Below are 15,624 nucleotides of genomic sequence, written 5' to 3' on the forward strand. Positions count from 1 at the left end.
GGAAGCACTTAAGTTACTTGAAAATAGATCGATCCTTTCAGGTTTTTCTGGTTAGATTTGGTGGGCAGGATCAGAGCAATTCATAATGTAGGCCTAATTGTTTCCCACTACTGAGGTAATAAGACTTAGTTCTGGAGCCAGTGGTCTGTGAATCATGAGGCTTTATAGTCTGGCTGTGGAAATAGACATTGTTTCTGGTATTACTTGAATGATATGCACAGTACTTTTGAATCCTTTCAGGTAGGTCACTCCCTGAAATAGAGTAATTTCATCACAGGGATGACTTGTATTGGTTGATCCTTTGCTAAATGCTTGAAGGAGGCTTCGTGTAGGCACTTGAAAGATTCTTTTTATTCTGTTCTATCACATACTCTGTCTTGAGATCTCTGGTCACCTAAGGCTTGCTAAGGTTCTCAGCCTTCTCAATCTGGGAAGCTTAGCAAGTTTTTCCTGGTTTCTTCCTCTATGCTTTGGTCTGAAAACTCACTCAAGACAGTTTGCTAGAAAATGACACATCTTACCCCATGTATTCCCCATCTTACAGAGATCACAGGCTAACATTGCCTCATATTCAAAACACATGAAACACCAGTGTTGCATGTATTTTGTCAGTTTATTGTTATTTTAGGCAGTAACACATTCTTTGTTACTTCATCTTGAACGTCAGTAGATATAACCTTTGGCAACTCTAAATGATTATGACAAGTTTGTAACTCAGTTTCAGTTGTCATCTTTCAAACATGTTGGACATTACCAAATCATATTTAAATAACTATGTTCAAATGCATGCAGAATCTGGCATCCAGCAGTAGAGCTAGCACTGGTGGTGTAGTTATGGGTGAGATGGCCCTGAGGGCATGAAAAGAGGAGAACCGGTCCACCCCCTTGCTCCTACTGCATAAGGTGAATTAGCCAGGGCAACACTGGAGAGCTTGCCCTGGTGGTGAGGATGGAGGAGACGTGGCCAGTTGACCAACCCTGCAACTATGAGTTGGCCCATCCCAACATCCACCTCATCTGCGATCTTCTGGAGCATGTAATAGGGCAGGTCCTGAAGATTCAAAGCTGCAAGATCTCCACAACCCAGGGAAACAGCAGGATATCCAAGAGGAGTCCCAGTGAGATCATAGTACCGATAGTGTAGCAGAAACCAGAGTCCTCAAATCAGACTGATGACTCTTTGCAATAACCATTGGCAAATAAAGAATATGGACTAAAACATATACAGTGTCACTCACTGTGTCACACAAGAGCTTCCATGACCAGAAATTTCTTTTTCTTCCTTAAATTTTATTTTATTTTATTTGGAGCGGGTATTGCAAGGGTAGAGGGCAGATATGAAGGAATGGGTAAATGAATGGGATTGAGATCCATGATGTGACAGACAGAGAGAATAAATGAAAAGGAAGTTAAAACAAAACAGTGTCTGTGTATACCATACATTGGCTTAGCAAGAGTAGTTTAATGTAGGGCTTCATGGATAAACTAAAATCCTTTGAACAAATCTAGTTCCCTCCTTTATGTTTAGTAAGATTTAGTAAGATATTAATTTTTACCAAAATTGTTCATTGTTTTTGGTGGGAAATGACTGTTAATCCATTAGAGTTGACATGTAAAAACATAACATAATTAGCATTTGTAAGTTTAGAAAAATATTTACTATCACTTCAGCCTTTTAGCCCTTGAGCATGGGTCAGTTTTCAGAAATCCTTTTGTTATATGTAAGGCTATCAGTGTGATTTCTTATATTTAAGAGGCTGAAGGCATCACACAGAGTTTAATTCATGATTGACCCATATTCTTTAAAACCAAATGAACATTTTTCCAAGATGTGGTAGATTCTACTGCATCGGAAGATCTAAATTTACATCTATAAAGTGATGACCCATGCTGTTGTAGCTCAGTGGAACGGTAGTTCTCTATAATGAGTGAGACATTTTTCTTTTTTAAAGCCACTACCCAGCTTCTCCATGTTCACATAACCTAATGCCCTTTGTGTATTTCAAAATTCATTTAACCTATACAAAACAAGCTCAGGTGTGTAAATCCAGTTACGAATGTGTAATACATTTTTACAAATAAAGAAGGCACTGGGGAGGATGTGTAGAAGTTTACACAGAGTCACATAGTGAATGATAGAGTTGAAATTCAAATTCAGTGTGGCTCCACAGTCCAAATATTTCAGACCAGTACCCACACTGCATCAGGAAAACAACTGTTTTGTCTACTTTCAGCTCCATTACCACTTTTCAGTTTTTGTGGATCTAAATCAAAACACACAAATAGGTCTCTGAGTGAAGACACTCATTGAAATCATTGATTCACTGAAATCATACTGTTATGTCAGGTGCTGTTCTCAGCTTCTGGCTGTGTGAGTCCATATTCAAGAATTTCTTTTAAGGAAGTTACATCAGGCAGAAGTTTCTAGTCTGAATGCAAAAATTACTGTTTTCACATTTATAATTACCCTCCATGTTTGAGAGAGGGGGAGGGTATTAGTGTGTTCAACAAATTAACGCAGAATAAAATCTATTGGATTTTCTTTCTCCTGCAAGAGGTGTTTTCTAATTTGAACACCAATAGTGATTTTTAATCTGAGTGCTATTTAGGAAATGCATTTGTCTGAATGACTTTCTAGGGTGTTTCCAAAGGTCATATAGCTAATAAAGAGTCAGAGTTTGCCACTATTTTCATTACCCATGCTTTGTTTTTTTTCATTTTAAAAGCTATTTTTGGAATTTAAGATACTTTAAGATCACTCATATGAGGGTGCCTAGTCTTAGTGTAACTTGTTATGCAGTGTTCAGTTGATATCTCTGGGAGGCCTGTTCTTTTCTGAAGGGAAATGGAGGAGGAATGGATCAGGAGGAGAGGGGAGGTGGGGGTTCTGCGAGGAGTGGAGGGAGGGGAAACTGCAGTTGGGATGTAATATATGAGAGAGGAATAAAGAAAACAGAAAAGATTGTTCCTTCTTTTCTCAAAACCTAGCTTTGTTGGAGTTAGCATTAATGGTTACACACTATTATTTCTTAATCTATAGGATCAGGGTACAGATTATTTAGAATTCTAAGTATGTTCATTAAACCAAAGTCATTGTTCTACTTGCCTATACATTTCTTATTTTTTTTCTGCTAGAACTATTATTGGGACATATGTCATTTTTCTGTTCTGGTGGATAAATTTACAGTTGCCCCTTGTTTTGGTATATGCATGGAATATTGTCCTCTTCTTTAGCAATAAATGCATGCAATTGCTAACTAAAGAAGCTGCCTATTCCAGAATACCTTGTTCTGGACCTAGGCCCTACCAAAATACCACTTCAATGAAATTTGACACAACATGACTACACAGAATGAACAATTGTCCACCAGAGGAGCTCAAGTTTTGACAAATGATCTTAGCCATGACTTGGCTCTTTTGACTATACATTTATGACTGAATGAAAGTGAAGTGGCGTAGCAAGTTTTCTTAGGCCTTGACTTCACTATTATTAAGTTCTAGTGTCCATAAGTTGAGAGTGTCTGAATGGCCGTTACTTTTTCTATAACTTTGTGTTTGTATGGCTTTCTAACTTAAACTGTGTTTGTGCCTCTGTTGGTTTTTTTCATTATGGTTTTCAAAATACAACATTATAATTTACCCTAAAATGATATCATTTAATTAATTGCAAAGGAAAGTTACCCTTTATTCCATATATTCCCTTTTGAATTCCTAGGGAATATATTCTACCCCATAGTATGAAAACAGCCATGATGCTGGAGGTGAGGCAAAAGGCAGTTTTATTTGCTAAGATATTAAAGACACATTTAGTCCATTATGAGTTCTTCTTTGACCTACATTTCCCAGAGTCATGAGTAATTTCTCAAAAAAAAAAAAACATTGTAGGGCATGGTTCAAGTGTGAAAGTGGAAATGGTGAGTAGATCAGATTCTTTTATTTTGTCTCTTTAGGTTGACTCAAGGAGGAGGTATCCCAGGGAAAGGTTCTAGGGCTGTTTAGTTATTCTGGACTTAATCTGAACTCCATTTTTGTGAAATTAATTGTTCTTTTATTTCAGACAACTCTGATCACTCTCCTTGCCCAGTTGCTTTGAAGAAAGAAGAATAGAAGACGATATACATCATGTCGGAAATACTAGACCTCTCTTTTCTGTCTGATATGGAACGAGATTTGATCCTCAGTGTTCTTCAGAGAGATGAGGAACTCAGAAAAGCAGATGAGAAAAGGATTAGGTAAGAGGCCCAGAAATAGTATGCATTTCTGGACTTCCAACAAAGGATACCCAGACTTTCCCATTGCTTCTTCACTCACTGTCAGAACTCCACATAGGATTTGACAGCTCAGTGGGTCAAGTTGGGCTCCGAGTTTCTTCCTTTTACACAACCTAGTAGTCTTACTGTCAATACCTCAGCTTGTGAAGATCCTGAACCCATTTGTGCTTCTCTTTTGGGTCTTGGCAGGCGACTGAAGAATGAGCTACTGGAGATAAAACGCAAAGGTGCCAAAAGGGGCAGCCAGCACTACAGTGATCGGACCTGTGCCCGGTGCCAGGAGGGCCTGGGCCGTTTGATTCCCAAGAACAACACTTGTGTGGGTTGTAATCATTTAGTGTGTCGAGAATGCCGCATTCTGGAAAGTAATGGTTCCTGGCGGTGCAAGGTGTGCGCCAAGGAAATGTGAGTGTTACTTAACAACAGCATAGTAAAGAGGGGAGATGAGTCAGGCTGTAGTGTGAATTTTTTTCTCATCAACTTGGTTAGTTGAATGGCAGAGTTTATTATTTATACATCTGACCTTTTTCTTTTCTCCCAGAGAGCTGAAGAAAGCAACTGGAGATTGGTTTTATGACCAGAAAGTAAACCGCTTCGCTTACCGAACAGGCAGTGAGATAATCAGGATGTCTCTGCGCAGGAAGCCTGCAGGTATTGAACCAGGCTAGAGGCTGTTCCCTGAAGGCCCCAGCATCAGGGTTAGTTAGGCTTTTGGAGAATGCAGCTGTAGTCTAGTCAGTGGCCATTTAACTCCAGGGGCTCAGGCAGTTTGGGGAAACATAAAAGAATGTGTCTGCCCCATCTGCAAGTGTGTGTTTGGGGTGGGGGAGATATTTTGAAAGTTGTCTCCTTCCTTGCTCTGGTTACTACTACTCTGCCACATTTTTGTTTTGAAGCAAATAAAAGAGAGACAGTGGGACAGTCCCTCCTTCAGCAGACACAGATGGCCGATATCTGGCCAGGAAGAAAGATCATTCAGGAACAACAGAAGGAATCCAGGTAAGAGCCAAGGAATTGTTATTGTTCAATTCTTCTATTACTTTTACTTCGTTTTCTAAAACAATAGGCACTATTAGAGGGAGTTTGGAAAGTACAGATAAAATCAAAGAAGGAGAAAAAATCAATCTTGATCTGATTATGTAAATATCAACATTTAGGCAAATTTACTTTGTTCTTATGTGCACTGTGCTGTGAAAAAGAAAACCATCCACTCTTAACAACAATTTACTTAAAAAGTTCTGTGTCTGTAGACAGGTATGTTCACATGTACGCAGGTGCTTTCAGAGGCTGGAGGGGTGTTAGATACCCTGGAGTTGGACTCCTATGCAGCTTTGAGCCACTTGACAACAGTACTGGGAACTGAACTTTGGTCCTCTGCCAGAGCAATAAGCATCCTTAATTGTGGAGCCACTTCATCTCGCCAGTCACCATGAGCTTTCTTCCATACCTTCCTAATCTTTTCTTTTATTCTTGGTGTTGGTTACTAAAATTATTTAATTTTTTGCAGGCTTTGTTATATTTTCTTTCTGTTATGCAGCCATAAATCAACAGAGTTTAAGGCCTGGTTTAGTTTTAGTTTCATATTTATAAGGATGGTTTGCTTGTACTTAGGCCTTGCACAGTGACTTCTCTACTACTGAATTCCTTCCTTTGGCTCTATTTCTTGGTTGTCTAGACTTCATCATTGGGAAGTGCTTCCAGGAAGGCTTTGTGATGTTTATTGAATTCTTTCATGTTCATGATGCCTGCCCAACTACCTTTGTACTTGAATAGCATCTTAGCTGAGCCTTACAGACTTGAGTCATGTTTTCTTCTCTCAGACTACTATAGATGTAGCTCTGTTGTCTTCTGCCATTGACTCTAACTATGAAGAAGGCCATCTTGACATTTTTATCCTTGTAGGTAACTTTGTGTGTGCACATGCACAAATGCACACAGGTGTGCATGGGCATGAGAATTTGTGTGGATAAGTAGTTGGATTTACTGAACAAATACATTTCCTTCAATATTAGTAACAAGAATGTAAGTCAACAATTATTCTGAACTACTATTTCTTGAAATTTGATATATTCTTGATATTTTCTTCATCGTTAGAATTTTTCTGTATCATGTCCTTAAACAGTTTTTCCTGTTTTGTTAGTTAAGGGCACCACTGTAACAATAAATCTTTCCACCAAGTTGCCAAAGTCCTGCTGCCATGTGGGTGCTTTCCACCAGGCTGCCCAAGTTCTGCTCGCCACCACATTAAGGTCCCAAGTAACATACAGAGACTTATATTAGGTACAAATGCTGCTTGGCCAAAGACTAGGATTTCTCATCTGCTAGCTCAGTCTTTGTTTTGTTTTGTTTTGTTTTGTTTTGTTTTTTCGAGACAGGGTTTCTCTGTGGCTTTGGAGGCTGTCCTGGAACTAGCTCTTGTAGACCAGGCTGGTCTCGAACTCACAGAGATCCACCTGCCTCTGCCTCCCTAGTGCTGGGATTAAAGGCATGCACCACCAAGGCCCAGCTTGCTAGCTCAGTCTTAATTATCATAAATCTATATATTTTATAAGACTTATCTTATCGAGGACGCCTCCCACTGGCACCCTCTCTTGCTGGCGAATCACATGGCGACTCCAGAGCAGAGACCAGGAGGAAGAGCAAGTGGAAAAGGATGACTTCCTTCTTGATCTTACTTATATATGAGTCTGCCTGCTATATCACTTCCTTCCTGGATCTCTACTACATTTCCCAGAATCCTCCTTGACTCCTAGTCCCATCTAACTTGCTGCCTCATTGGCCAAACAGCACTTTATCATCCAATAAGACAAACACATACACAGAAGCACTTCCACCATCATACCACCTCAAGGATATTGGAATTCATTTATCCTCTATTTCTGTAATGTGTTTTAAAAGTTTATGATGCAAAAGAGAAAGATGGAAGCAATTAACTGTGGAGACCCCAACTTATTCTTTCCCTCCATGCTATTTGGGTTTGGGACCTGACTTTCAATCACTAGATCCTATGTAAAACCCAGGTATTACCATGTACCTGAACCAGTTGCTTTGTGTGGAAGGAAGGAAAGAACCACTGAGACTTGGCAAGTACCCTAGCTCTAGGCTTGGTGGAAGACCCTGTTTCAAGGGAATAAGGTATCCATAAAGCCAACCCTACATGCTACTGACCTGCCAGGCAAAATGCACCCACTGGTACAATAGTGGCATGGAGTTTATAAGGATAACTAACAAACTGCTCCACAGAAAGAATTCAGGCCTGGTATTGTAAACCTGATCATATGCCTGTGGTTCAGCAGGACAGAGAGATGCCCTAGGGAAAAGCCTACAACTGTTGTATGGATTGTTTGAATCTGTAAATTGCTTTTAGTAAAATAGCCATTTTCACAATTTGACTTTTCACATGTTGATTTTTTTCAATTGATGAACCTGGGAGGTCTTTCCATCTTCTAGTATATTTCTCAATTAATTTCTTCAGTGTTTTAAAATTATTATAGAAGTCTTTTATATCCTTGGTTAGGTTTATTCCAATGTATTTTTTTAGGTTATTATGACTGGAACTGTTTTCTTTTTCAGTATGCTTCTCATTTGTGTGTAGAGAGACTAGTGATTTTGTGTATTAATTTTATATTTTGCCACTTTGCTGAAGATCTTTATCAGTTTTAAAAGTTTTCTGGTGGTGTCTTTAGGGTTTATTATGTATATACAATAACTTCATTCATGATAGCTAAAACCTGGAAACAATTCAAGTGCCCACCAATAGGTGAATGGCTAAGCTAGCCACAGAGTACTAATAATCTGTTAACAAACTGAATGAGCTATTGATACATACAGTATCATAAATGGATCTCAAAATACAAATGGATAAAAAGCACTAAACAAAAAAGTAGCTATGTTCTGAGTGTGGTGATACAAACCTTTGGTCCCAGCAGTTAGGAGACAGGGCAGAGGCAGGTGGATCGCTGAGTTGAAGGCTGGCCTGGTATACACAGCAAATTCCAGGCTAGCCAGAGCTACACAGTGAGGCCACACTTCAAAACAAACAAACTAAAATAGAACGAAACAAAAAAGACTGCTCCCTTTATGAGTCTATATGATTTTGTTATACGAAATTTCACAAAGTACAAACTAATTTCTAGCAACAGAACTAGATCAACATTTGCCTGGAACCAGGGCCTGGAAGGGAAAGGAGAGGTTGCTAAGGGGCATGAAGGCACTTTGGAGAGTGATTAATATGTTCCTTAACTAATTGTAGCAGTAGCTTTTGAAGTGCATATCTATTGCCAGAAATCATCAGCGTGCGTAATTAGGCACGTACAGCTGATTTGTGCCAATTAGTTAAAAACAGCAGAAAACTGCAACACAGGCACTTTTCCAACACCAGAGCTCTTCATTCGTTTTTCTGCTTGTGTGCTGTTTGACTGTATATATGTACTGTGATTTTATCAGATAGCCTTGGGTGCATGAGTCATCTGTTCCAGGTGATGAGGCCCCCTTATTCCTTTGTAGTTAAGGTTAAAAATGGCTTTTATTTGCTGAACTTGATTAAAGCATCTGACATCACTGGTCAGAATGCAATTTCTGAAATCTACTGCTTCTGGCTGTCTGCGACCTCTTGTCTCATTGGATTGAGAAACCTCTTATTTATTATAAACATGAAAACAGATTGAGTGAGCATAAGTGATTTTTACATAAAATTATGGAGCCTCAGAGATAATTGAATTCAACCCTTTTATTTTTATAGAAAAGAAAGCAGGATAAATGGTTTACCTGAGATCATACAGATAAAGACCAGGACTCCTATCTCTGCGTTTATTTTTACTGCACAGATGTCAAATAATTGCTTTTTTGCCCTACGGTTGTTTACATCACTTCAGGATCAGAACATATTCATCTTTAGGGAGAAAAAAAAGAGAAAAGAAATACAAGCACCAAACACTCCATGGGCCATTGTTGAATAGTGTCTCTAGAGGAATGATAGTTTCAAGCTCCTTTTCACTTTGCAGCGCATGGGGACAAAATAATGATTTTAGAGTAAAGAAAAGAAAACCAAGCACCTTGCTGTGTCCTGTGTGATAAAGCTGGTACATTTCTTGAGAATGACCTCTGTTTCACCTCCTGTATATGCTAAGATTTCAGCTTGGCTCCTTCTGTTTGTTTGCACAGACCTATCTCAAACATCACCTGACAGGTTGGAAAGTTTATTCTCCACTGGCTGAGATGTTGAGATAGTATAGATTTGGTTACCTTGTTTTTGTTCATGTATTTGCTCAATGTATGCAAAAGCTTCCTATGTGCCAGACATTGTTTTAGGCACTGGGATACTGGTGTACACAAAAAGGTCCCTTGTTTGTAGATTGTAGATTTGGGAGTAGGGAGCGCATAAAACAAATAATCAAATACATAGTCGGTCAGATGTTGACAAGTGTGATGGAGAAAATTAGCTGGAGTGAAGGGATATGGAGTGTCAGGAACACACGTGTGTACATATGCTGTTTTCCTTAGGATAGTTAGGGCAAGTTTGAATTATCAGGTGGCATTTGAAAAAATGTAGGGGCAAACATGGGAAGTATTTGGAGAGTAGGAGCATTGTAGACAGAAAACTCAGTAGGTCTAAAGAACTCAGAACAAGTTTGACACATGTCTAATCTGGAGTTGAGTCGGAGCAGTGTAGGTACATGGATATAAACACAGAAATGGATGGGAAGCCAGTTATATAAGACTTTGTTGACTGCTGTAAAGACTATACTTTAAGAGACAGGATGCCAGAACCAATGTTATGATTTTATTGCTTCTTTATTATTGTTGTTTACAAATTGATGTAAAATACACATAACATTAAACCATTTGTAAAGTTCAATCTATGAGTATTAGGAATTTTAGGATGTTGTGCAACCATCACAGCTATTGATTGTCAGAATATTGCTTTCACTCCAAAAAAATCCTTGTACATTAACTAGCCTCTGCTAGTTCTTCCAGCCCTTAATCTGTGTTCTACCTCTTTGTATTTGCATACCCTGGATTTACCATCTGAATGAAGTCATACCAACTGTGGACATTCTGGTTGTTTTCTTTCAGTTAGCATAAAAGTTTTCAATATTCATCCATGTTGCTGTAGATGCTAGAGTTTTAAGCTCTTTTATGGATGAACAATAATCCTTTGTATTGCTGTGCGATATTTTGGCCATCCCTTCACCTGTAGATGAGCATTTGGACTCTACTTTTTGGGTATTAAGAACAATGCTATATGAGCCTGGAGAGATGCCTCAGCTGTTAAGAGCACTTGATCCTCTTGCAGAGGACCTGGGATTGGGTCCCAGCAACCACTTGGTGATTCACAACCATTTGTAACTCCAGTTCCAGACAATCCTGTGCCCTATTACTGCCCTCTATGGGCACCAGCATGAACATGCCACACAGACATACATACAGGCAAAACATTAATACACACAAAATAAATAAATTAATAAATACATCCCAAAGAAATCAGGAAAAGGGCCTGTAATGTTACTTCCAGGTGTGGTGTTTCAGACCTACTGTAATCCTAGGATTCTGGAGGCAAAGGCAGGTGGATCTCTGTGAGTTTGAGGCCAGCCTGGTCTCCATAGAAGGAAGGACAGATTAGGGATATTTAGAAAGTAGGAGATCTTAGTCTTCTGCAATGTAGAGTATGAAGAAGAGTGAAGGGTGAAAGATGAACCTGGAGACCTTAGAAGGGGCAGCTCATTAGAAGTTTCATGTTATGCTAAGGAGCCAGAACTCAGTTTCTGCAGGAATGGGGGAATGACTTAAGTGTTTGCAAAGTCTCCTCACATCACTGGGGATGCAGCTTAATGGGAGAACATCTGCTTAGCACACATGAGTCCCTAGGCGTGAGTCCCAGCATTGTACAATCGACTCACATTTATGTTCAAAAAAATCATTCACGTTAACTACTATGGAACAGGGGAAAGATACCTATCCAGAGGCAGAAGAGTTCACTTCCAGCAGAACACAGATCTTGATTTTTATTCTAGTGTAAACACCAGGTCTTGGTTTTATTCTAGTGTGCTGTTTGAAGTGCCAAAGCTGAAAAGTGGAAAGAGTGCTCTGGAGGCTGAGAGCGAGAGTCTGGATAGCTACACAGCTGACTCGGATAGCACCTCCAGGTGGAGTTTCCCTGTCTGTCTCACCTCTGCCAATGCTGAGCTCTCATTTTGTTCTCTAGCATTAGGATGCAGGTTTCTTCTGCCTTGAGTGTTCCTGATTTCTGTCCTTGGGCTTTTGAGTGACTCTTTCTTCCGACCTCACCAGAAGTTTCTCTTTAGTACTTCAACTGCTTTGGCTCAGAGCACAGCTTCCTGGAGTGAGATAGCTGCCCCTGGATGCCGACCTGTGGAGGATTCTGCTATGGTCCCTCAGGAAAGGGGGTGTGCACATTTGTGTGTGTGCAGAGTTGCTTGCCTGATCTTCCTCACTCCTTCAAGCTGACTCGGATGGGAAATATGACGTCTCAGTTTGGTTGCTATAGTTATTATGGCAGTGACTCTCCTTCCTTGCTAGTGCTTTGGGGCCTGGATAGAAGAGGAAGGGGAAGATATGACTTAGTTCTAACTTCTGATACTTCTAGGAGAGATTCTCTCGATAAATCTGGACTCTTCCCAGAATGGAAGAAGATGTCTGCTCCCAAATCTCATGTTGAAAAGGTAAGTTGAAAGCTATTGGTTTTTATTTCTCTCTCCTCCGTCTTCCCTCTCTCCCATGTCCCACTTCCCCTCCCTCCTTCCACTCCTGCCGTCTTATCTCAAGTCAGAATTTAAATCAGGAATCCAACTAAAATTTTTACCTCAGGTTCATTTGGAAACATTTCAATGGTCTTGGCTGAAATGTGTGTGAACATAGATGTTATATTCATCTTTATGTTTGTCATAGTTGGGTTGAAATCGGATCCATAAGCTGTTTGTGAGTATCCTTTACTCATTTCTTTGGTCTACCTGCCGGTCTTTTGCTATGTCCTTGCCCTTGTTCCCTTTTAGGAAGTTCAGCCAGGGAGCCAAAACGAAGAGGGTGACATGATATTCAAGAAGAACACCAGAAAAATCCTGAGGCCTTCAGGTAGCCTTCCCTTCATGGCTACAAGGGGCTCGTGTTCTGAGTGCTTTTGCTGGGCTCTTCGTATGGAGTACTGCAGGCTTCTTTTGATGTAAATGTTTGATCTTTCACGCAGAATACACTAAGTCTGTAATAGACCTTCGCCCAGAAGATGCGGCACAAGACAGTGGCATCATGGGAGACAGGAGCAAATCTGTACCAGGCCTCAGTGCTGATATGGTGAGTACTCTTACATTTCTCTTGGTCACTATATTAAAAATTTAAATATAGAGCTGACTTTAGTACTTGGTTCTGTCATCCAAATGGTTTAATTCTTTAGGAAAGATGAAATGACCCACATTGCTCCCAATTTCTGAAGTAGTACCAGTTCTTGATTTGCTTAAAGAACTGTCTTTGTTGTCTTTTATTGTTTATCATATTGTTGGGTATATGGTTGGCTACTCAAATAAACACCTAGTCTTGCTAAAATATAAAGAGAAGACCAGTGAGATGACTCGACAGGACAATATCACTTTCTGTGAAAGGCTGGAATCCTGAGTTTGATCCCTGGAACCCACATTAAGATGAAAGGAGAGGGAGCTGGAGAGATGGCTCAGAGGTTAAGAGCACTGGTTGCTCTTCCAGAGGTCCTGAGTTCAATTCCCAGCACCCACATGGTGGCTCACAGCCATCTGTAATGAGACTTGGTGCCCTTTTCTGGCCTGTAAGCAGACATGCAGGCAGAACACTGTACACATAATAAACAAATAATTTTAAAAACATTGAATATTCTCTTTAAAAAGCAAATTTTAAAAAAGATGCGCTTCACCACCATGTGGCATCCCAAAAAACAGGATGGAAGGAGAAAACTCACTTTCTAATGTTGTCTTTAGCACTTAGGGGTGGGCCTAGGCCCTATCCCAAAGGATATGACACACTCTGATGACCCCCTATGGAAGGCCTCACCCTCCCTGGGGAGCAGAAAGGATATGGGATAGGTAGGGTTTTAGTTGGGAGGGGGCGTGGCAGGGGAGGAGGAGAGGGAGAGGGAACTGGGATTGTCATGTAAAACAATCTTGTTTCTAATTCAAATAAAAAAATCTGCAAGAAATATCTCTAGCTTAAAAAAAAATAAAGTTGTCTTTAGACTTCCATATCTGTGCCATGGATGCATGGCTGAATACACACACATGATGATGATGATGATGATGATGATGATGATAGAATATACATACTACTACTACTAATACAATTAAAAGTATATAAAAAGATAGCTAGACGGTGTATTCAAATGGGAAACTTACAAATCTCCTATTAAAATATTAAACACTTATATTTTCTGAGATATGAAGATATATTAAAAACAAGGGTAGGCACATATATATTCACATGAAACCTTAGAGATTTTGCAACCAATTTTGGTCCTTACTGAAGGAAAGACATTGGTTTTTGAACATTGCTTTTATTAATTCTCAAGTCTCTGTTGTTCCAGGAAGAAGAGGAGGAGGAGGAAGAAGAGGATATTGATCACCTGGTGAAGTTGCATCGCCAGAAACTGGCCAGAGGCAGCATGCAAAGCGGCTCCTCCATGGTATGTTCCATGTGTTTGTGCTTATACACACATTGGGGTACCAAGGAGGAAAGAAGAGCCAGCCTCTCTAGAGCAGACTCGGGACCTAGTCACTCACTCATCCTAAGTAAGGGGCATGCGTTCGTTTGTTCATATCCTCACTTTAGAGCTTAGGTGCTCAGCGTAACTTATAGATGACTTCCTGAACCTCCAATCTGGAGGCTCTCCAAGGAGGAAGGAAGACTCTGGCCATTCTTTCACCATGGCTTTGTGAAAAGCAGCTGTAACTCCTTTGAAAGGATAACCAGGCCATGAAGTAAACAAGACCATCCTTTTTCATCTTAAGCCGATCCCTATTCTTACACTAAAGACATGCAGGTGGCACAAGAAAGACCTTGGCCAGATTGACACCAAGGTCTTGATAGGGTACAAAATGAAGCAGCCTCATTGACATTTTAGGGACTTTTGCTAATCAGGGCCTATATCTATAGCAAGTGCAAAGATTTCTATTTGGGCGAACAGATTTGGGAAAAAGAGTAATTTAATTTTCACCTTCAATCTGGAAGAAAATATAGAGCTCACCTCATATGCTTGACTGCTACCAGAGAGGAGGCTGCTTTATATTTCCAGTGGTGCCTCTCCAGCTGCTCTCAGTTAGTAGATAGGTAAGGCCCCATTTTAAACTGTTAGTTAACACCTTCTAGCCAATGTTGCAACATACATAACACACACCACAGATGGGCTTAGCTGTACCTTACGTCCTTACTCCTTTTCACCATTGTACAGATGGGGAAAATCATCAATAGATTGTGTAAAACAAGGGGGAAAAAGACACTAAGAGTCTGTGTGAGCTAGGAGACAAATTACTAACCCAAACAATTTTGGATGTGCTATTGGCACTGACTTACCCTCTGGGTAAAAGACTATTGGCAGTACTGGCTCCTTGCAGGCCCTTCTGAGACTTTTGGCTTCATCATGAGGGAAGACTGAGGGAGCAATTGGTGATGTGGAGTGTGTCTTCCTTACCCTTTTGTTATTGCTTTACCCTCAGAGTACCATTGGCAGCATGATGAGTATCTATAGTGAAGCTGGTGATTTTGGGAACATCTCTGTGACTGGCAAGATCATCTTTTCTCTGAAGTTTGAGCAGAAAACACAGACTCTGATAATCCATGTAAAGGAGTGCCACCAGCTAGCCTATGCTGATGAAGCAAAGAAGCGTTCTAACCCGTGAGTGCTCTGGCTCCTGAGTAATACTTTGACAGGGAAAAGTAGACCTTAGAATCTGTCTGGGTACTCTTGAACCAAAAATACCGTTTCTCTGAGTAAAGACTAGTGAGATGTGGTATACTAAAGGGCTTAGGACTTGGGAGGAACAAGAAAGAAGTTGTTGACATAGTATTTCATCGCATGCTGTGCAGGGAAGTAAAGAAGGGACTTTGGTTGTCTTTGGTTTCTAGATATGTGAAGACTTACCTTCTGCCTGACAAGTCCCGCCAAGGAAAAAGAAAAACCAGCATCAAGCGGGACACCATCAATCCACTATATGATGAGACCTTTAGGGTATGTTTCTCAACCTAGAGGGGAGAAGGTTTTGTTTTGTTTTCGTGTCTTTGTGTTGTGACTGTGTCTCTACAACGTGGGTAGATGACCACGTCTGTGCCTGAGGATTCACTGTGGGCATCTGTTCATATCCCGACCTCCTGGGGGAAGAGA

At 40.3% G+C, this 15,624-nt stretch overlaps 1 protein-coding gene across 2 annotated transcripts in view; it reads left to right on the forward strand.

The window, feature by feature from the left end:
• Positions 1 to 15,624, forward strand: part of Sytl4 (synaptotagmin like 4) — a 48,749-nt gene that overhangs the window by 19,632 nt on the left and 13,493 nt on the right. For both annotated transcript variants that reach the window (XM_027432850.2, XM_027432852.2), the window contains exons 2-12: positions 4,058 to 4,232; positions 4,461 to 4,676; positions 4,813 to 4,922; positions 5,168 to 5,270; positions 11,315 to 11,416; positions 11,878 to 11,953; positions 12,284 to 12,362; positions 12,475 to 12,578; positions 13,831 to 13,929; positions 14,960 to 15,138; positions 15,369 to 15,471. In XM_027432850.2, the coding sequence (XP_027288651.1) occupies positions 4,123 to 4,232; positions 4,461 to 4,676; positions 4,813 to 4,922; positions 5,168 to 5,270; positions 11,315 to 11,416; positions 11,878 to 11,953; positions 12,284 to 12,362; positions 12,475 to 12,578; positions 13,831 to 13,929; positions 14,960 to 15,138; positions 15,369 to 15,471 (1,281 nt within the window). In that variant the 5' untranslated portion in view covers positions 4,058 to 4,122. The remainder of the gene's footprint in view (positions 1 to 4,057; positions 4,233 to 4,460; positions 4,677 to 4,812; positions 4,923 to 5,167; positions 5,271 to 11,314; positions 11,417 to 11,877; positions 11,954 to 12,283; positions 12,363 to 12,474; positions 12,579 to 13,830; positions 13,930 to 14,959; positions 15,139 to 15,368; positions 15,472 to 15,624) is intronic.

The sequence above is a fragment of the Cricetulus griseus genome, chromosome X (genome assembly GCF_003668045.3).
Source record: "Cricetulus griseus strain 17A/GY chromosome X, alternate assembly CriGri-PICRH-1.0, whole genome shotgun sequence".
Taxonomy (NCBI): Eukaryota; Metazoa; Chordata; class Mammalia; order Rodentia; family Cricetidae; genus Cricetulus; species Cricetulus griseus.